This window comes from Heterodontus francisci, chromosome 16 (assembly GCF_036365525.1).
Source record: "Heterodontus francisci isolate sHetFra1 chromosome 16, sHetFra1.hap1, whole genome shotgun sequence".
NCBI classification, from domain to species: domain Eukaryota; kingdom Metazoa; phylum Chordata; class Chondrichthyes; order Heterodontiformes; family Heterodontidae; genus Heterodontus; species Heterodontus francisci.
In genome coordinates, this window is record NC_090386.1 from 19,971,772 (window position 1) to 19,993,655 (window position 21,884).

Below are 21,884 nucleotides of genomic sequence, written 5' to 3' on the forward strand. Positions count from 1 at the left end.
CTTGTTAAGAATGCAGTTTCTGGCTCAAATAAGTCAATCTTCGGGACTGCAGAAATAATCTGCAACATCTGACCCCATGCCGAGCACACCCAACATCTCAGGGCTCTGGACAGCAAGTGGTATGATCACTATTACAACACATCACTGCTTAGTGCATGCTAATGGTAATCAAACACTTCTAATGATTTATATGTAAACAGAGATGTCATTTTTAGAACACAACACTATAAGCTGTAAATATTAAAACAAATGTCGCCTGAGGATGCTGAATAAGTCTCTTTTCATAATATCCTTCAATGTAGGTCATGCAGTCATGCACATAGTGCATAAAAAAGAATTCATGTATAAGGTATAAAATGGGTGGGTACAGGTTAAGGGTGACAAAAAAGGATGCAGCTGGCAAGACCAGCATTTGTTGCCCTTCCCTAATCGCACTTGACAACTGAGTGGCTTGCTCAGCTATTTCAGAGGGCAGGTAAGAATCAACCACATTGCTGTGTGTCTGGAGTCACATGTAGGCCAGACCAGGTGAGGACAGCAGATTTCCTTCTCTAAAGGGCATTAGTAAACCAGATGGATTTTTATGACAATCGATGATATTTTCATGGTACCATTACTGAGACTAGCTTTCAATTCCAGATTTTTATAAATTAATTGAATTTATATTTCCACCAGTACTGTGGTGGGATTTGAACTCGTGTCCCCAGATTAGCCTGGGCCTCTGAATCATTGGCATTACCATTATGCCACTGTCTCCCCATAACCACTTGGAGTGGTCACTGATAGCATATTAACAATTCAAATACCATGCCTTCCATCCCCTTCCACCTCAGGCAGGACATCCTGGCTCTTAACATGGTACAGAGAAGGGCAACAAAGATGATCCTAGCCAAAGTACTCCGAGTACAAGATAGGCTTTATGCCTTAGGCACCAATTCACTTAGAAACGTTCTGCTTCAAGTCTTCAATTATTTAGGGTATAGGTTATTTGAGCTGTTGGGGCTGGGCAGAACTTGGGGCCACCCATTTAAATTGAGGAATCAGGGAGAAAGGTAGGATGTGAGAGTGTTATTTTTCTCCTACTGTGGTCTTCTGGAATTGCATTCCGGAGGTGGTAATGAGGGCTGACTCCCCTGAAGATGGTGTTCAACATATTTTCAGAGAATTATGAGATCAAAGCAGAGGATTTTGAGGTAATAACCAAGAGGTTAGGGCCTCCTTGAGTTTGTCTGAATGCTTTATAGAGGCTGGAGATGGATTTTGACAGAGGTTTCCTCAATTGGGAACTGCACTGTGAATCCAGTAAGTGGGTAACTACATTGGAGCCTGATGGCCATTTCTCATCCTAAGTACATAACATCATTCCACTGTATGACAAAACCTGACCAAAGGTAAGGTTTCACAATGAAAATCAGGGAAATAATATTCTTATCATAATCTGACCTCCAAATAGAAATAATTAATTTTGCCCAGTGATACCATCAGATCTGTGGCTGTACATTTTGCTATTAAAAGTTCTTGTTCCTTTAAACAAAACACTTTAAATAAGCATTGATACAAGCCTTGTCCTGCATTTGGTCTATTTTGACAGTGCAGACTAATACCTCAGACCCTCACCTCCATGTGTGTGACCATAGTGTCCATCAGCTCTTCACCAAATGGAGGGTTTGCTTCAAAGGAGCCGCTGACTGGTGAGAAAGTCAAGAATGAGCTGCAAAGGAGAAAACAAGTGACAGCTTTTCACACTGTTCAGTTTCAGCTCCAGACAGCTGTACACAAAAACCACAATACATAGGAGGACATGGCCCCTCACACCGTGGAACAATCAAAACCCACTTGCACACAGCAAAATTCAACTCTCACCTTCAGCAAACGCAGTGATCTAACACTTGCGGTCCAATCCCAGGAATTTGACCCTTACTCAGCCCATAACCAGGAATCTGACCCTCACTCACCCCATAACCAGTGATCTGACTCTCACTCACGGCCCATACCAGGGATCTGACCCTCACTCACAGTCCAAATTCAGGGATCTGGCCTTCTCCCACAGTACGGCACAAGAGATCTGACTCTCTCTCACTGTGAGTAACCCTCTCTCTCTATGCAAGAACCGTCTCTCCCTGAGCATGAACCATCTTTCCCATTGTGTAAACCCCTCTCTCCCTGTGTATGAACCGCCTCTCTCTCCTTCAAACTATCACCTCTGTGCACACAGGACTACGCTGGCTCCTGGTCCACCAATGCATCAACATTAAAATTCCCAAACTTGTATTTAAATCTTTCTACCATCCCCAACTTCCTTCACCTGTCCACTAACAGCTATGCCTTTAGTTGTTGAAGTCCTGAGCTCTGAAATTCCCTTTCTAAATCTCTCTCTGCTCCTTTCTGACGCTCAGAGTGATTGTAAAACAGTGTGAAATAGTTGTGAATTTGGTGCAAGTGGGAATTTGATGCAGAGGGAGAAAGAAGTGTTGCAATTTTTCTCCAATACCTGGAGTGATTCGTGAAAATTTGATGCATTAAGTTGTTACGAGGGTTTCCATTTTTTGTTAAAACTTGAGAATCTATATTTTAAAAAGTGAAAAGGATTTTATGGATGCTGGAATCTTGAAGAAGCTAAACTTTGTGTGCTTTTCTTAAAAGGAAGGTCAACAGAAGGTTGACCAGTAAACAAATCTAATAGGAAAGTATCTGAATCAAGTAAACACAGCAGGGGGTTGTGTTGTGACCTGAAGAGTTATTTGCTTATTGACAAATCAGGATTTATGGCTGTCATAGGACTTGCCTCTGGAAAGGTTTTTGTTTCATTTTTAACTGGTAAAAAAGCCAGTGGGTGTTCGGCCAAGAACAGAAAGAAGTTTGCTTCCTGACCTGCCAGGAGGACAGAAGACGACCCTGCTTGTTTTTCTCTTGAAAAGCAAAATCCTGTATCAAGTTGTATGGTTATCTCTTTCTTTGAAGGAACCTTGTGCTCAATGTGTGAGAATTGAAACCTTTGTTGCTGCACACCTGGTGTGAGACCTAAGTGAAGCCTTCTGTGCTGAATCTCTTTGAACGCCTATCCAAATGGACCATCAGCATCGCCCGGAAAGAACTGTTCTAGGAAGATTCCTAGTGGCAGCCACCAATTCACCTTTGGGACACCTCGCCAAAACAAAGGACTTCCTTCCATACCTTCTTTTAAGCATAAGTGTTTTTTTTATTCCTTCTATTTTTTTTTGCAAAAACAATAAACAAAAATCCCTTTTTTTCCCGGTTAACCGGTTGTGTATGTGAGGGCTCGGATAAAATAAGGAGCTTTAATATTTCCATTTGTGCGTATGTTTTATTTCATTATTGGTTAAGACTTGGTTTATAATAAACAGATAATTTTGTTGTTTATTAAAGAAACCCGGCTGGTGTGCTTTATTCTGGGGACAAGCAGAGTATCTGATCGACTGTTTCGGTAAGTGGGAAAATGTAAATATATGTTGTGACCTGTGGAGAAGTGAGACTGAATTAACAGTGCATTCCTCCCACCTCGGTCGTAATTAAGGAATTAAAATCTTTCTCCAGTGTTTTAGTGCTTAGTGCAAGCTAGTGAGTAGGAAAAAATCTTACAACAAACCAAAAAGTATATATAAATAATCTAGACTAAGATATGGCAGAGCAGGTTGTGTGTCTGGACTGCAGTATGTGGGAGTTTGTGGACAGTAAGACTGTCCTGAGAGAACACATCTGAAATAGATATCTCCATATCAAAACTCTCCGGCTCAGAGTCATCGAGCTGAAGTGTGAGTTGGAGACATTCTGACACATAGGGAGGGTGAGGAGCATCTGGACAGTTTGCTGCAGACCTCGGTCACAGCTTGCAGAGACGTACATGTTCAGAATGGGGTCAGTGTGACTGATGGTGTACAGAGTAAAGGGAACCCAGAGGAGATGAAGAACGAGGAGCCACAGAAACTGGTCCAATCCAGTAAGTGCAATATGCTTGCTGCCTGTGAGAATTAAGGACAAAGACTGTCGGAGGGACGGCCAGCGTGTGGACCAGGGCATCTTGCAGGAGGAGGCTATCCAAAGTGGGGAGGTGGAAGGGAAGCATAACATGGTGGTTGTAGGAGATTCATAATAAAAGGGGAATAGACAGCATTCTTTTTAAAACAGGATTGAAAGTCCCGTCTGGTATGTTGCCCATCTAGTGCCAGGGTGAGGGATATCTCGAACCAGCTTGCAAGGATATTCGAGAGGGAGGGGGAGGATCCAGTAACAGTGATCCATGTTTAGACCAAAAACATAGGGAAAAGTAAGCAAGAAGTCTTGTTTGGAGAGTACAGAGAATAGGAGCTAAATTAAAGAACTGGACCTCAAGGCTTACAATAAAAGCAAAATACTGCAGATGCTGGAACTCTGAAATAGAAACAGAAAGTGCTGGAAATACTCAGCAGGTCAAGCAGCATCTGTGGAGAGAGTAGCAGAGTAACGTTTCAGGTCTGTGACCTTTCATCAGAACTGGCAAAGGTTAGAAAAAGAATTAGGTTTTAAGCAAGTGAAGGGGTCGGGGGGGTGGTGCGGGTGTTGGTGGGGAAGAAAACAAAAGGAAAGGTGTGTGATAGGGCAGAGGGCAGGAGAGATTAAATAACAAAGCTGTCATGGGACAAAGGCAAAGAATGTGTTAATATTTGTGGTGAAAGACAAAGCATTAGTCCAGAGAATGTTAATGGCAGAATAATGAGCAGCTCTGTCTACATGAAAAAGCACACGGTTAAAAAATAAAATAAAATAATAAAAAATATAAAAAAAGGCCAGTCATGCTCTGAAATTATTGAACTCAATGTTCAGTCCGCATGACTATAGAGTACCTAATCGAAAGATCAGGTGTTGATCCTCGGGTTTATGTTGATGTTCAACTCAAACACTGGAGCAGCCAAGGACAGAAATGTGGGCATGAGAGCAGGGGTGTTGCTGAAATGGCAAGCGACCAGAAGCTCGGGACTGAATGGAGGTGTTCCACAAAGCGGTGACCCAATCTGCGTTTGGTCTCCCCAGTGTAGAGGCGACTGCATTGTAAGTAGCGAAAACAGTATACAAAATTGAAGGAATTACAAGTAAATGACTGCTTCACTGGGAAGGAATGTTTGGGGCCTTGGATGGTGAGCAGAAAGGAGGTAAAAGGGCAGGTATTAAACGTCCTGCAATGGCACGGGAAGGTGCCGTGGAAAAGGGACATGTTGTGGGGGGTGATGGAGGAGTTGACCAGGGTGTTGCGGAGGGAATAATCTCTTCGGAATGCTGATGGGAGAGGAAGGGAAGATGTGTTTGGTGGTGGCATCACGCTGGAGGTGGCAGAAATGGCGGAGGATGATCCCTTGGATATGGAGGCTGAAGGGGTGGAAAGTGAGGACAAGGGGAACCCTGTCGCGGTTCTGGGAGGGAGGGGAAGAATCCTCGGTTGAGGAAAAAGGAAGACATGTCAGAAGCACTGTTGTGGAAGGCTACATCATCAGATCAGATGCATCGGAGACGGAGAAACTGGAAGAATGGGATCGAGTCCTTACAGGAAACTGTGTGAGGAAATGTAGTTAAAGTAGCTGTGGATCAGGTTTTCTAGTTTGGTGCGAGAGCAGGAAGTGGCACTGATACGGTCATCAATGCACCAGCAAAAGAGGGAGGGGGCCTGAGTAGGACTGGAGCAAAGAATGTTCAACATATCCCACAAAAAGACAGGCATAACTAGGACCCATGTGGGTACCCATAGCAATACCTTTGATTTGAAGGAAGTGAGTGGAGTTGAAGGAGAAGTTGGTTAATGCAACTTGTGACTCTTTGGATGCCCTATGCCATTTTGACAATTTCCAGTTTCCTGGCCCAAACCGCCTCCTCTTCACTTTGGACGTCCAATCTCTCTGCACCTCCATCCCGCACCAGGACGGTTTGAGGGCTCTCTGCTTCTTCCTTGAACAGAGGCCCAACCAGTCCCCATCCACCGCCGCCCTCCTGCACTTGGCTGAACTTGTTCTTACATTGAACAAGCTGGAAATGGTAGTTATGATAATAGTTCAAAAATAAGTAACTTAATCATATTATCACTATTCGATAAAGGTTCACGCACCATTAGGTTGTAACAAAATCTGGCTCATTAGTCATTACTAAATCTAATATGGCATGCACCTTCTTGGTTCTCGGGCATATCGTTGCAGAAAACTATCCCGGACACACTCAGGAAATTCACTACTTTCTAACATGAGCGTGTCTGCTTGTTCCAATCTGTATGAAAGTCAAAATCCCCCATTAAACCACTCTGCCTTTACTAACTGCTTATCTAATCTCTGTATTTATGTATTCTACCATTTCACAGCTGCTACCAGGGGGTCAATACAGAACTCTCAATACAATCTCAAATCCTTTCCCATTTCTTAAGTCCACTTCTAGGGCTGAATTTTATCCTGCCCCAGCGGGTCGGATGGTGGCGTGGGGGTGGCTTAAAGCTGAGCGGAAGGCTCCAGAGGCCTACCCGCCCAGCTCCCGCCTCCGGCAACATTACGGCGGTCGGGCGGGGTGCGGGAAACGGGCCGCTTGTCCAAGGCCAATCAAGGCCCTTAAGTGGCCACTTTTACCCGTGGCAAGCGGGCGTGCTGGGGACATGAAAGGCCACCCAGTGATAGCTGCCGGTCTTTCCGTGCACCGGGGGTGAGGACATGGCAGTCGGACACAGGGTGCCCGATTGAGGGCCGCCCCTGCCTCCCAACCCACCCCCGGGACCCAAGACGCCCCCCCCCTGTCCCCGAATGACCATGCCAACCTCACCAGGATAGGACCGATCTCCCTGGTGAGGCATGCCCAACTTACTTATCTTAAAAAAAGGGGAAAGTTTTTTTTTGTTGGAAAAGAAATCTCTGGTGATAAGGTGAGTACTACGAAAGTTTTTTTTTAAGGACTTTAGATTGAAGTGGGTGGAACAAAGCCCCTAGTATAATTAGTATTTTTTAATTAAGGGAGTAACTAATTAACCTAAGGGGAAGTCATGACAGGAGAAATCAGTCCCGCGATATGCTCCTCCTGCGCTATGTGGGAAATCAGGGACGCTTCCAATGTCCCTGATGACCACGTGTGCAGGAAGTGTATCCATCTGCAGCTACTGGCTACCCGCATTACGGAGCTGGAGCCGCGGGTGGATTCAATGTGGAGTATCCGCGATGCTGAGGAAGTCGTGGATAGCACGTTTAGTGAGGTGGTCTTCTTTGGCCTCCTTATCTCAACAGACAATGGGTAAGCGCCTGGAGGTGGTCAGTGGTTTGTGAAGCAGCGCCTGGAGTGGCTATAAAGGCCAATTCTGGAGTGACAGGCTCTTCCACAGGTGCTGCAGAGAAATTTGTTTGACGGGGCTATTACACAGTTGGCTCTCCCCTTGCGCCTCTGTCTTTTTTCCTGCCAACTACTAAGTCTCTTCGACTCGCCACACTTTAGCCCCGCCTTTATGGCTGCCCGCCAGCTCTGGCGAACGCTGGCAACTGACTCCCACGACTTGTGATCAATGTCACAGGATTTCATGTCGCGTTTGCAGACGTCTTTATAGCGGAGACAGGGACGGCCGGTGGGTCTGATACCAGTGGCGAGCTGGCTGTACAATGTGTCTTTGGGGATCCTGCCATCTTCCATGCGGCTCACATGGCCAAGCCATCTCAAGCTCCACTGACTCAGTAGTGTGTATAAGCTGGGGATGTTGGCCGCCTCGAGGACTTCTGTGTTGGAGATACGGTCCTGCCACCTGATGCCAAGTATTCTCCGGAGGCAGCGAAGATGGAATGAATTGAGACGTCGCTCTTGGCTGACATACGTTGTCCAGGCCTCGCTGCCATAGAGCAAGGTACTGAGGAGACAGGCCTGATACACTCGGACTTTTGTGTTCCGTGTCAGTGCGCCATTTTCCCACACTCTCTTGGCCAGTCTGGACACAGCAGTGGAAGCCTTTCCCATACGCTTGTTGATTTCTGTATCGAGAGACAGGTTACTGGTGATAGTTGAGCCTAGGTAGGTGAACTCTTGAACCACTTCCAGAGCGTGGTCGCCAATATTGATGGATGGAGCATTTCTGACGTCCTGCTCCATGATGTTCGTTTTCTGATGGTTAGGCCAAATTCATTGCAGGAAGCCGCAAACCTGTCGATGAGACTTTGCAGGCACTCTTCAGTGTGAGATGTTAAAGAGGTGGTCACACCGCAGGTAATGGCTGCACAGGCAGAAAAGAGAAGGGTGACCACCAGACGGAGTAGTAGGCGCAGGCAGGTAGTGCAGGAGTCCCTTGTGGCCATCCCCCTCTCAAACAGATATACCGCTTTGGATACTGTTGGGGGGGATGACCTCCCAGGGGAAAGCAGCAACAGCCGAGTTCGTGGCACCACGGAGGGCTCTGCTGCACAGCAGGGGAGGAAAAGGGTTGGAAGAGCTATAGTGATAGGGGATTCTATCGTAAGGGGTGCAGATAGGCGTTTCTGTGGCCACAAACGAGATTCCAGGATAGTATGTTGCCTTCCTGGTGCTAGGGTCAAGGATCTCTCGGAGCGACTGCAGGACATTCTGAAAGGGGAGGGTGAGCAGCCAGAGGTCGTGGTCCATATTGGTACTAACGACATCGGCAGGAAGAGAGATGTGGTCCTGCAAAGTGAATATAGGGAATTAGGTAGAAGGTTAAAAAGCAGGACTTCTAGGGTTGTAATCTCAGGATTACTTCCTGTGCCACGTGCTAGTGAGGGTAGGAATAGGAGGATTAGGCAAATGAATGCATCGCTGAAGAGCTGGTGTAGGCGGGAGTGCTTCAGCTACTTGGATCACTGGGTACCCTTCTGGTCCAGAGGTGACCTGTACAAGAAGGACGGGTTGCATCTAAACTGGAGGGGGACCAATATCCTTGCGGGGAGGTTTGCTAATACTACTCGGGAGGGTTTAAACTAGTCTTGCAGAGGGGTGGGACCCAAAGTAGTAGTCTCTCCGATGCGATAGTTGAGGCAAATGTAGAGGTTAAAGCAAGCAAGTCCAGTAGACAGGCCGGGCAGGGGCAGGACAGGGAGCGTGGAAGGTCTGGTAGGCTAAACTGCATTTACTTTCATGCAAGAAGCCTTACAGGTAAGGCAGATGAACTCAGAGCATGGATCGACATGGGATTGTGATATTATGGCACTTACGGAAACGTGGTTGAGGGATGGGCAACACTGGCAGCTCAATATTCTGGGGTACCAATCCTTCCTGCGTGAGAGGTGGAGGTAAGAGAGGAGGGGGAGCTGCACTATTGATAAGGGAGGACATCACGGCAGTACTTAGAGAGGATATCCTGGGGGGAATGTCCAGCGAGGCCATATGGGTAGAACCTAGAAATAAGAAAGGGGTGATCACTTTGGTGGGATTATACTATAGGCCCCCCAATAGTCAGAGGGAAGTGGAGGAGCATATATGTCGGGAAATCACAGATAGGTGTAGGAATTACAGGGTTGTAATAGTAGGTGACTTTAACTTCCCTAATATTGACTGGGACTGCCTTAGTGCTAAGGGATCAGATGGGGAAGAATTTGTTAAGTGTGTCCAGGATAGTTTTCTGACGCAGTATGTGGATGGCCCTACTAGAGAAGGGGCTACACTCGACCTCCTCTTAGGAAATGAGGATGGGCAGGTGGTTAATGTGTCAGTGGGGGAGCACTTTGGGACCAGTGACCAAAACTCTATTAACTTCAAGATAGTTATGGAAAAAGATAGGACTGGTCCTCAAGTTGAAGTCCTAAATTGGGGGTAGGCTAATTTCAAAGGCATCAGACAGGGACTCTCAAAAGTTGAACGGGAGAGGCTGTTTACAGGCAAAGGGACATCTGGCAAGTGGGAGACTTTTAAAAGTGAGATAGGAAGAGTTCAGGGCCGGCATGTTCCTGTTAGATAGAAGGGCAAGGCTGGCAAGTTTAGGGAACCTTGGTTGACGAGGGATATTGAGGGCCTGGTCAGGACAAAGAAGGAGGCATATGTCAGGTATAGGCAGCTGGGATCGAGTGAGTCCCTCAAGGAGTATAGGGGATGTAGGACTACACTTAAGAAGGAAATTAGGAGGGCGAAAAGGGGCCATGAGATTTCCCTGGCAGATAAGATAAAGGAGAATCCTAAAAGATTTTATATGTATATTAAGAGTAAAAGGATAGCTAGGGAGAGAGTAAGTTCCCTTAAGGATCAGTGTGGCAATCTATGTGTGGAGCCACGGGAAATGGGCGAGGTCTTAAATGAGTATTTCACGTCCGTATTTACCGTGGAGGTGGTCATGGAAGCTAATGAGTTCAAGGGAGGGAACACCGATATCCTGGAGCATATCAACATTACAAAGGAGGAGGTGTTGGAGGTCTTGAAGCGCATTAAGGTGGATAAATCCCCAGGGCCTGACCAGGTATATCCTAGGATGCTCTGGGAAGCAAGGGAGGAGATTGCTGGGGCTCTGGCAGAGATTTTTGTATCATTGTTAGCCACGGGTGAGGTACCGGAAGACTGGAGGATAGCTAATGTTGTGCCTTTATTTAAGAAGGGCAGCAGGGATAAGCCAGGGAACTACAGGCCGGTGAGCCTTACATCAGCGGTGGGAAGGTTATTGGAAGGGATTCTGAGAGACAGGATTTATATGCATCTGGAAAGGCGTGGTCTGATTAGGGATAGTCAGCATGGCTTTGTGCGTGGGAAATTTGATTGAGTTTTTTGAGGAGGTGACCAAGAGGATTGATGAGGGCAGGGCGATATACGTCGTCTACATGGACTTTAGCAAGGCCTTTGACAAGGTCCCGCATGGTAGACTGGTCCAGAAAGTTCGAACACATGGGATCCAGAGTGAACTAGCAAATTGGATACAAAATTGGCTTGGTGATAGGAGGCAGAGGGTGGTAGTGGAGGGTTGTTTTTCAGATTGGAGGCCGGTGACCAGTGGTGTGCCTCAGGGATCGGTGCTGGGCCCTCTGTTGTTTGTCATATATATTAATGACTTGGATGTGAATGTAAGGGGCATGATTAGTAAGTTTGCAGATGACACCAAAATTGGTGGTATAGTGGACAGTGAAGAAGGTTGTCTAAGGTTACAACAGGATACAAATCAACTGGGAAAGTGGGCAAGGGGGTGGCAAATGGAATTTAATGCAGACAAGTGTGAAGTGATGCACTTTGGGAAGTTAAACCGGAGCAGGACATATACAGTGAATGGCAGGGCCCTGGGGAGTGTTCTTGAGCAGAGACACCTTGGGGTGCAAGTACATAGTTCCCTGAAAGTGGCAACACAGGTAGACAGGGTGGTGAAGAAGACATATGGCATGCTTGCCTTCATCGGCCGAGGCATTGAGTACAAGAGTTGGGACATCATGTTACAGTTGTACATAACATTGGTTGGGCCGCATTTGGAGTACTGTGTGCAGTTCTGGTCGCCGCACTACAGGAAAGATGTGATTAAGCTAGAGAGGGTGCAGAAAAGATTCACAAGGATATTGCCTGGTTTGGAGGACTTGACTTATAAAGAGAGTTTGGATAGGCTGTTTTCCCTGGAGCAAAGGAGGCTGAGAGGGGACATGATAGAGGTATATAAAATCATGAGAGGCATAGAAAGGGTAGATAGCCAGAGTCTGTTTCCCATGGTAGGGGTGAGTAAAACTAGAGGGCATAGATTTAAGGTGAGAGGGAGGAGGCTTACAGGGGATCAAAGGGGTAAATTCTTCACACAAAGAATAGTGGGTATCTGGAATGAGCTGCCTGAGGAGGTGGTGGAGGCAGGAACAGTAGCAACATTTAAGAGGCATCTGGACAGATACTTGAATGAGCAAGGCATAGAGGGATATGGAATTAATGCAGGCAGGTGGGATTAGTATAGATAGGCATTATGGTCGGCATGGACGCAGTGGGCCGAAGGGCCTGTTTCTATGCTGTACGACTCTATGACTGGTGGCTCCATCTGGTTGGCTGGGCTGCAGTCCCAGCAGAGGCCACCGCTCCCGGCGGCGTTGCTGGGACTATGAGCTTCCAGCCTGCTGATTGGCCGGCAGCTCAATGAAGCGGGACCTCCTCCCTCAGGCAGGTGGAGGTCCAGCCTTGGGACAATTGAAGCCCGGGGATCTGTAAAATATGGGACAGATCCCTGGGCTAGGCGAATTCCCGCCTGCCTATGGTAAAATCCAGCCCATGAAGTCGCCACTACCTGCTTACCTCTCGTTATATCCTCTATCATTGAAGTGATTTCATTCTTCATTATTAAAGCTACTCCTCCCTCTAACATTTTCCCCATCCTTCCTTTAGATCTTATAACCTGGTATATTCAGTTCCCAGTCCTGACCATCTTGCAGCCATGTCCCAGTAATGGCTACCATGTCATAACCTCCAAGTTGAAACTGATTACAACTCATTCAGTTTATTTCTTTATATTCTGTACATTTGTTTATCAAAGAACGTAGAACATAGAATAGTACAGCACAGTACAGGCCCTTCGGCCCACGATGTTGTGCCGAACCTTTAACCTACTCTAAGATCAAACTAACTACCTACCCGTTTAAGGAACGCTTATTTGGGCCACACACCTTAACCTGTCCTTTAGCTCTAATGGTTTACTCACATGTTTCTTATTTCCCTCTCCTAGTTTAATCATTTTACATCTTTTACTTTTCCCTTTACCTGTATTGCCTAAAGTACAATTTCTGACTGTTACTCTACTCCAATCCTTTTTATTTAGCTACTAAGATTCTAAATTTAGCTAAGGTTGACTTCGATGGAATGAGACAGAGACTGTCCAGAGTGAACTGGGCAAGTCTGTTAATGGGTAAAAGGATAGATTAGTGGGAAGTGTTCAAAGAGAATTTAATATAATACAGAGCCAGTTTATACCCCTAAGGGGCAAGTATTCTTCTTGCTAAAAAAAAAAGCCATGGATGACTAAAGAGGTAAGAGACAACATAAAACTAAAGAGAAAGCATACAAAAATACAGAAAATGTCATAAATCCTAGCAAATGTGAAAGATACAGAGAACGACAAAGGGCAAAGTTTATAATATATAGTCTGTAAAGTTAAGGCATGGCAATGCAGCTCGACCACATCCTGTGACATGTGGGTAGTTGTGGATGCTTCCTGAGGCCTAGACAACCACATGTGCAGGAAGTGTCACTGGCTGCAGAAACCTGAGCTCTGGGTTTCAGAACTCAAGTGACAGCTGGAGTCACCGTGGTACATCCGCGAGGCTGAGAACTACGTGGATAGCATGTTTAGGGAGGTAGTCACATCGCAGGTTAAGAGCATGCAGGTAGAGAAAGAATGGTAACCGCCAGATAGTCAAGGACGTCCAGGCATGTACTGCAGGAGTCCCCTGAGTCCGCTCACTAACCAGTTTTCCGCTTCGGATACGCTTGAGGGTGATGGTTCCTCGGAGGAGTGCAGCCAAAGTCAAGTCTGTGGCACCATGAGTGGCTCAGGTCCACAGGAAGGGAGGAAGAAGAGTTGAAAAGCAATAGTGGTAAGGGATTCGATAGTTAGGGGAACAGACAAGCATTTCTGTGGCCATAGACTTGACCCCAGGATGGTGTGTTGCCTCCCTGGTGCCAGGGTCAAGGATGTCACTGTGCAGCTGCAGGACATATTTATGGGGGAGGGTGAACAGTCAGAGTTCATGGTCCACATCGGTACCAACAGCTTCGGTAGAAAGAGGGATGAGGTTCTAAAAGCAGATTTTAGAGGGCTAGGAAAGGGGTTAAAAAGCAGGACTTCAAAGGCAGTAATCTCAGGATTACTCCCAGTGTTATGTGCTAGTGATTACAGAAATAGGATAGTGCAACTGAATACGTGGCTGGAGAGATGGTGCAGACTTTAGATTTCTGAGGCTTTGGAACCGATTCTGGGGCAGGTGGGACCTGCACAAGGGGGAAAAGTTACACTTTAGCAGGACTGGGACCAATATCCTCATAGGAATATTTGCTAGTGCTGTAGGGAAGGGTTTAAACTAGTTTGGCAAGGGGATGGGAACCTGAGAGGGATTTCAGATAGGAGAGAAACAAAGCTGGTAATGCTAGGAAGAAAAGTAGTAAGCGAAATTGGAAGGGAATGGAAACAAAGGCCAGCTTCAAATAGGGTCAAACTACGGAAAAATGTTAAAAAGGCAAAATTAAAGGCACTCTATCTGAATGCAGGCAGCATTCGCAACAAGATAGATGAATTGATGGCACAAATAGAAGTAAACGGGTATGATCTGATTTCCATTATGGAGATGTAGCTGCAGGGTGACCAAAGCTGGGAACAGAATATTCAAGGGTATTCGATATTTAGGAAGCATAGGCAAAAAAGAAAAGGAGTTGGGGTAGCACTGTTAATAAAGGATGAGATCAATACAATAGTGAGAATGGATCTTAGATCGGAAGTTCAAGATGTGGAATCAGTTTGGGTGGAGCTAAGAAACAGCAAGGGACAGCAAACAATGGTGAGAATTGTTTATAGGCCACCAAACAATAGTGGTAATAATGTAGGGCATGGTATAAATCAGGAAATTAGAGGTGCATGTAACAAGGGTAATACAGTAATCATGGGGGGGGGGGGCGAGGGGGGGCTTCAATCTACATATGTAAACCTAATTAGCACTAATGCTGTGGAGGACGAATTCCTGGAATGTATATGAGATGCTTTTTCAGAACAATATGTTCAGGAACCAACAAGAGAACGGGTAATTTTAGATCTAGTATTATGCAATGAGAAAGGGCTACTTAATAATCTTGTTGTAAAGGAACCTTTAGGGGAGGGTGACCATAATATGATAGAATTTACATTAAGTTTGAAAGTGATGTAGTTCAATCCGAAACTAGAGTCTTAAATCTAAACAAAGGAAACTACGAAGGTATAAGGGGCAAGTTGGCTGTGGTAGATTGGGAAACTACATTAATAGGTATGGTGGTAGACAGGCAATGGCTAGCATTTAAAGAATTAATACATGGTTTACAACAAATTCCTTTGAGGCACAACGACGCAACAGGAAAAGTGATCCAACTGTGGCTAACAAGAGAAGTTAAAGATTGTATTAGCTCAAAGGAAGAGGTTTATAAAATTGCCAAAAAAAGTAGTAAGCCTGAGGTTTGGAAGCATTTTAGAATTCAGCAAAGGAGGACCAAGAAACTGATAACGAAAGGGAAAACAGAATAGAATAAACTAGTGAGAAACATAAAATCGGACTGTAAAAGCTTCTATAGGTATGTAAAAATGAAAAGATTAGCAAAGACAAATGTGGGCCCATTACAGGCAGAGACAGGAGAATTTATAATGGGGAATAAGGAAATGGCAAAGAAACGAAAATACTTTGTGCCTGTCTTCACCGAAGAAGATACAGAAAACCTTCCAGAAATACTAAAGAACCAAGGGACTAGCGAGAATGAGGAACTGAATGAAATCAGCATTAGGAAAAAAAGTAGTACTGGAGAAATCAATGGGACTGAAAGTTGGTAAATCACCTGGACCTGATGATCTACATCCGAATGTTCAAAGAGGTGGCTTTGGAGATAGCAAAAGCATTGGTGGTCATCTTCCAAAATTCTATAGATTCTGGAATGGTTCCTATAGGTTGGAAGGTAACAAATGTATCCATACTATTTAAGAAAGGAGGGGGAGAGAAAATGGGGAACTACAGACCTGTTAGCCTGACATCAGTAGTAGGGAAAATGCTAGAATCTATTATAAAGGATGTGATAACTGGACACTTAGAAAATTATGGCAGGACTGGGCAGAGTCAACATGGATTTATGAAAGGGAAATCATGTCTGACAAACCTATTGGAGTTTTTTGAGGATGTAACGATCAGAATAGATACGGGGGAACCAATGGATGTGGTGTATTTGGATTTTCAGAAGGCTTTCGATAGTGTCCTACACAACAGGTTAGTAATTAAAATTAGAGCACATGGGATTGGGGTAATATACTGGCATGGATTGAGAATTGGTTAACGGACAGAAACAGAGAATAGGAATAAGCGGATCAATCTCAGGTTGGCAGCTGAGACTAGTGGGATGAGAGGATCAGTGCTCGGGCCTCAGCTATTCACAATCTATATCAATGATTTGGATGTGTGGACCAAATGCTATACTTCCAAGTTTGCTGATGGCACAAAACTAGATGGGAATGTGAGTTGTGAGGAGGATGCAAAGAGGCTTCAAGGGGATTTAGACAGGCTAAGTGAATGGGCAAGAACATGGCAGATGGAATATAATATGGAAAAATATGAAGTTATCCACTTTGGTAGGGAAATGCAGAGTATTTCTTAAATGGTGAGAAACTGGGGAGTGTTGATGTCCAAAGGGATTGGGTGTCCTTAGTTTAGTTTAGTTTTAGTTTAGAGATACAGCACTGAAACAGGCCCTTCGGCCCACCGAGTCTGTGCCGACCATCAACCACCCATTTTATACTAATCCTACACTAATCCCATATTCCTACCACATCCCCACCTGTCCCTATATTTCCCTACCACCTACCTATACTAGTGGCAATTTATAATGGCCAATTAACCTATCAACCTGCAAGTCTTTTGGCATGTGGGAGGAAACCGGAGCACCCGGAGGAAACCCACGCAGACACAGGGAGAACTTGCAAACTCCACTGTGAGGGGACAGAAAGGGTGTGAGGGGACAGAAAGGGGGTGAGGGGACAGAAAGGGGGTGAGGGGACAGAAAGGGGGTGAGGGGACAGAGACGGGGGGGCAGAGAGAGGGGGGTGGACACAGAAAGGGGGTGAGGGGACAGAAAGGGGGTGAGGGGACAGAAAGGGGGTGAGGGAACAGAAAGGGGGTGAGGGGACGGGGGGGGGACAGAGAGAGGGGGTGGACAGAGAGAGGGGGTGGACAGAGAAAGGGGGTGAGGGGACAGAAAGGGGGTGAGGGGACAGAGAGAAGGGGGGACAGAGAGAGGGGGGGGGACAGAGAGAGGGGGGGGACAGAGAGAGGGGGGGGACAGAGAGAGGGGGGGGGACAGAGAGAGGGGGGGGGACAGAGAGAGGGGGGGGGACAGAGAGAGGGGGGGGGACAGAGAGAGGGGGGGGGACAGAGAGAGGGGGGGGGACAGAGAGAGGGGGGGGGACAGAGAGAGGGGGGGGACAGAGAGAGGGGGGGGACAGAGAGAGGGGGGGGACAGAGAGAGGGGGGGGGACAGAGAGGGGGGGGGGACAGAGAGAGGGGGGGGACAGAGAGAGGGGGGGGGACAGAGAGAGGGGGGGGGACACAGAGAGAGGGGGGGGACACAGAGAGAGGGGGGGACACAGAGAGAGGGGGGGGACAGAGAGAGGGGGGGGACAGAGAGAGGGGGGGGACAGAGAGAGGGGGGGGACAGAGAGAGAGGGGGGGGACAGAGAGAGAGGGGGGGGACAGAGAGAGAGGGGGGGGACAGAGAGAGAGGGGGGGGACAGAGAGAGAGGGGGGGGACAGAGAGAGAGGGGGGGGACAGAGAGAGAGGGGGGGACAGAGAGAGAGGGGGGGACAGAGAGAGAGGGGGGGACAGAGAGAGAGGGGGGGACAGAGAGAGGGGGGGGACAGAGAGAGGGGGGGACAGAGAGAGGGGGGGGACAGAGAGAGGGGGGGACAGAGAGAGGGGGGGGACAGAGAGAGGGGGGGGACAGAGAGAGGGGGGGGGACAGAGAGAGGGGGGGGACAGAGAGAGGGGGGGGACAGAGAGAGGGGGGGGACAGAGAGAGGGGGGGGACAGAGAGAGGGGGGGGACAGAGAGAGGGGGGGGGACAGAGAGAGGGGGGGGACAGAGAGAGGGGGGGGACAGAGAGAGGGGGGGGACAGAGAGAGGGGGGGGACAGAGAGAGGGGGGGGACAGAGAGAGGGGGGGGACAGAGAGAGGGGGGGGACAGAGAGAGGGGGGGGACAGAGAGAGGGGGGGGACAGAGAGAGGGGGGGGACAGAGAGAGGGGGGGGACAGAGAGAGGGGGGGGACAGAGAGAGGGGGGGGACAGAGAGAGGGGGGGGGGCAGAGAGAGGGGGGGGGACAGAGAGAGGGGGGGGGGACAGAGAGAGGGGGGGGACAGAGAGAGGGGGGGGACAGAGAGAGGGGGGGGACAGAGAGAGGGGGGGGGACAGAGAGAGGGGGGGGGACAGAGAGAGGGGGGGGACAGAGAGGGGGGGGGACAGAGAGGGGGGGGGACAGAGAGAGGGGGGGGACAGAGAGAGGGGGGGGGGACAGAGAGAGGGGGGGGGACAGAGAGAGGGGGGGGACAGAGAGAGGGGGGGGACAGAGAGAGGGGGGGGACAGAGAGAGGGGGGGGACAGAGAGAGGGGGGGGACAGAGAGAGGGGGGGGGACAGAGAGAGGGGGGGGACAGAGAGAGGGGGGGGACAGAGAGAGGGGGGGGACAGAGAGAGGGGGGGAACAGAGAGGGGGGGGGAACAGAGAGGGGGGGGGAACAGAGAGGGGGGGGAACAGAGAGGGGGGGGAACAGAGAGGGGGGGGGAACAGAGAGGGGGGGGAACAGAGAGGGGGGGGGAACAGAGAGGGGGGGGGAAACAGAGAGGGGGGGGAACAGAGAGGGGGGGGAACAGAGAGGGGGGGGGAACAGAGAGGGGGGAACAGAGAGGGGAGAGAGGGAACAGAGAGAGGAAGATGGGGGACAGAGAGAGGGGAAGACAGAGAGAGAGGGGAAGTCAGAGAGAGAGGGGGGACAGAGAGACAGGAAGATGCAGGGGGGACAGAGAGATGAAGACAGAGAGAGTGGGGACAAAGAGAGAAGGAAGAACAGAGAGAGAGAGATGGGGAGGATGGGGGAACAGAGAGCGAGGGGGACAGAGGGGGGGACTCAGGGGGAGAGAGAGAGAGAAGAGGGAGAGAGCACTATCACGATCACTCCTAACAGATGGATATCTATCCGGAATACTCCACATCGCTATAACAAGTGTGCGGGCAGACTGACTGCTTGTGCAAGGAAATAAATCCCAGGTATCTCACTAAATCTCACAACATAGTGATGAGAAACAATAAATTAGTCTTCTCATTTAAAGCTTCTTCACAAAAATGCACATTTGTTGTTGTTTTGATGTCTTAATTTTCTGAAATTGTCTCACCGGCCCTCTATGTAAGACAAAAATAGTAATGTGGCCCCCACATGAAAGGGTTGGACACTCCTGGGCTAAAGAAAGGTGCCAATAAGGTCCCAGAGCATCACAGAGGAAAGCAGCACTGCACAAGACTGTTGCTGTCTTGCTCCATATGTGAGAAGTTCAATGGAGTTCTGATGAATGGTCATCGACCTGAAACACTAACCTGATCTCCTTCTCTCCACAGATCCTGCCTGACCTGTTCAGCATTTGTAACAATTCCTGTTTTTATTTCATATTTCCATCTTCTGCAGTATTCTACTTTTCGTTCAATGGTTTTTATACTCACATCAACAGGAGGCAGCCTTAATACGTAGAGATTGATTAGGGATGATGCCCTGAATATAAGAGTTTGAACATAAACTCACTAAAACTGGACTGTAATCTTGGACGTTGAATATATCTCTGATATCTTGTCACAAAGAGACACCCAACTAATGCTACATCATTATGAAATAGGCTCACAATGATTTAGATTCTGTCAGTTGTTAAGAATCAGATGATCTTTACTGTAATAGTTAATATTTAACATTAAATAAAGCAGTGTTAGCAATATAATGCTGTGTCCAGCTCAGGTCTGCACAACTGCTCTTCATTCATTGTTGGACATATCTCTGCTGTTGACTAATTTGGTTTGGTCAATAATCAATATCTTCCAAACAAGTTATGTGGCACTGTGAAGGGATTTGTCAGTACAACAGTTCTGGTACATTTGGAGTACTGTGCAGGATTTAACATTTAACTGTTCTACAAGGCAGAAATCTCTCAGCCTCACAAGAGTCTTGGCATCATGTTCAAGATTGACTCTAATTTTGTTGGTGTTTCCTGAATTCTTTCCCTGCAAAAGGGATTTTTCAGTAATTTGACTGTCAGGTCTAAGAAGACGCCTGAGGGAGTGAGCTAGGAATACCTGCATTGAGTCACCAAGAAGGAGTCACCAAGAATTATAAGTGGCACATTCATCTGCTCCACTTGCTGAAATTCCTAAATTTTTGACATTCTATCCTGTTCTGCTTCTCAGAATTCAAAAGCTCAGAGAATGTTGCAGTCACAAATGAAATGTGACTGCAGCCCATGTTATTACAAAAGGGAATTCCCTCTCCTTTCATTCCATCCCTTGCTTTGTAGTTTCCTCACCCTCAAGGGGTCTGCATCACAAGTTTTAGTTAACTCATGATGAGTTAATGGTCTAGCAGCTTCTATTCTAGCTGTAGAAAGATCGCAAAGTGTGTCAATTTAGACCAGAACAGTGACGGGTCCCACTTTTCTGGCTGGATATAACCAAAGTAACAGGTAAGGCAATTGGAACCAGCTAAGTTGAATGATCAGCCATGATCATAATGAACTGCGGATCAGGCTCGAAGGGCCAAATGGCCTACTCCTGCTCCTATTTTCTATGTTTCTATGTTTACAACTTAGGCCTTGAACAACCAACTCACAATTTAAACAATCAGCTCCTCGATAGCTTAGCCAGCTTATCTGTGAGCTGTTAAGCCAGGCTGGTCAGGCCAGGAAATTCACAGGTTTACTGTGCCTTGCCTGTTGATGTACCTCTCTGACACTCGGTGCCTATGCAGCCACATGGCTGTTTTCCAGCGGTCATCATGCCCGTGCTGGATCTTTGAAAGATATTTCCAATTAGTTCTACAACCCTACTCATTCCCCAAAACCTTGCAATTTTTCTCCTTCAAATATTTTTCCAATTCCCTTTAGAAAGTTATTATTGAATCTGCTTCTACCAGCCTTTTAGGCAATGCATTCCAGATCACATAAGGAATAAGAGAAGTAGGCCATTCGGCCCTTCCAGCATTCTCCATCATTCAATTAGATTATGGATGATCTTCTACCTCAACTCCACCTGCCCGCATTATCATCATATTCCTCGAGTCCCTTAGTATACAAAAATCTATCAATCTTTGTCTTGCATATACTCAATGATTAAGCATCCACAGCCGTCTGGGATAGAGAATTCCAAAGACTTCTAATTGTTTGAGTGAAGAAATTTCTTCTCATTTCAGTCCTAAATGGCCGATCCTTTATTTGGAGACAGTGACCCCTAGTTCTAGACTCTCTAGCCAGAGGAAACATCCTCCGAGCATCTATTCTGTCAAGCCTCTTAAACATTTTATATGTTCCACTAAGATCATTTTTCATCCTTCTAAACTCTAGGGAATATAGGTCTAATCTACTCAATAACAACTTGCTGTGTAACAAAAAACATTGCTCATCTCTCCTCTGGTTGCCAATTATCTTAAATCTGTGTCCTCTGGTTACCGACTCACCTTACCACTGGAAACAGCTTCTCCTAATTTACCCTTATCAAAATCCCACCTCGATTAAATCTCCGTTAACCCTCTCTGCTCGAAGGAGAACAACCCCAGCTTTTCCAGTCTCCCCTCCTAACTGAAGTCCCTCATTTCTGGTATCATTCTAGTAAATCTCCTCTACAACCTCGCTCAAGGCCTTGTTTTCCTTCCTGAAATGTGGTGCCATGAATTGGATATAATACTCCAAAACAAAGAGAACAAAGAACAGTACAGCACAGGAACAGGCCATTCGGCCCTCCAAGCCTGCGCCGATCATGATGCCTGTCTAAACTAAAACCTTCTGCACTTCCGGGGACTGTATCACTCTATTCCCATCCTATTCATGTATTTGTCAAGATGCCTCTTAAACGTCGTTATCGTATCTGCTTCCACCACCTCCCCCGGCAGCAAGTTCCAGGCACTCACCACCCTCTGTGTAAAAAACTTGCCTCGCACATCCCCTCTAAACTTTGCCCCTTGCACCTTAAACCTATGTCCCC

The 21,884-nt window shown here is 47.2% G+C and overlaps 1 protein-coding gene across 3 annotated transcripts in view; it reads right to left on the minus strand.

Moving 5' to 3' along the window:
• The window catches only part of pcif1 (phosphorylated CTD interacting factor 1), a 256,458-nt gene that overhangs the window by 23,355 nt on the left and 211,219 nt on the right, over positions 1–21,884 (minus strand). For all 3 annotated transcript variants that reach the window (XR_010976541.1, XM_068048030.1, XM_068048029.1), the window contains exon 14: positions 1,618–1,711. Coding sequence is in view for 2 of the 3 variants with exons in the window: in XM_068048030.1 (XP_067904131.1) it covers positions 1,618–1,711 (94 nt within the window). In the remaining variant the exon portion in view is untranslated. The remainder of the gene's footprint in view (positions 1–1,617; positions 1,712–21,884) is intronic.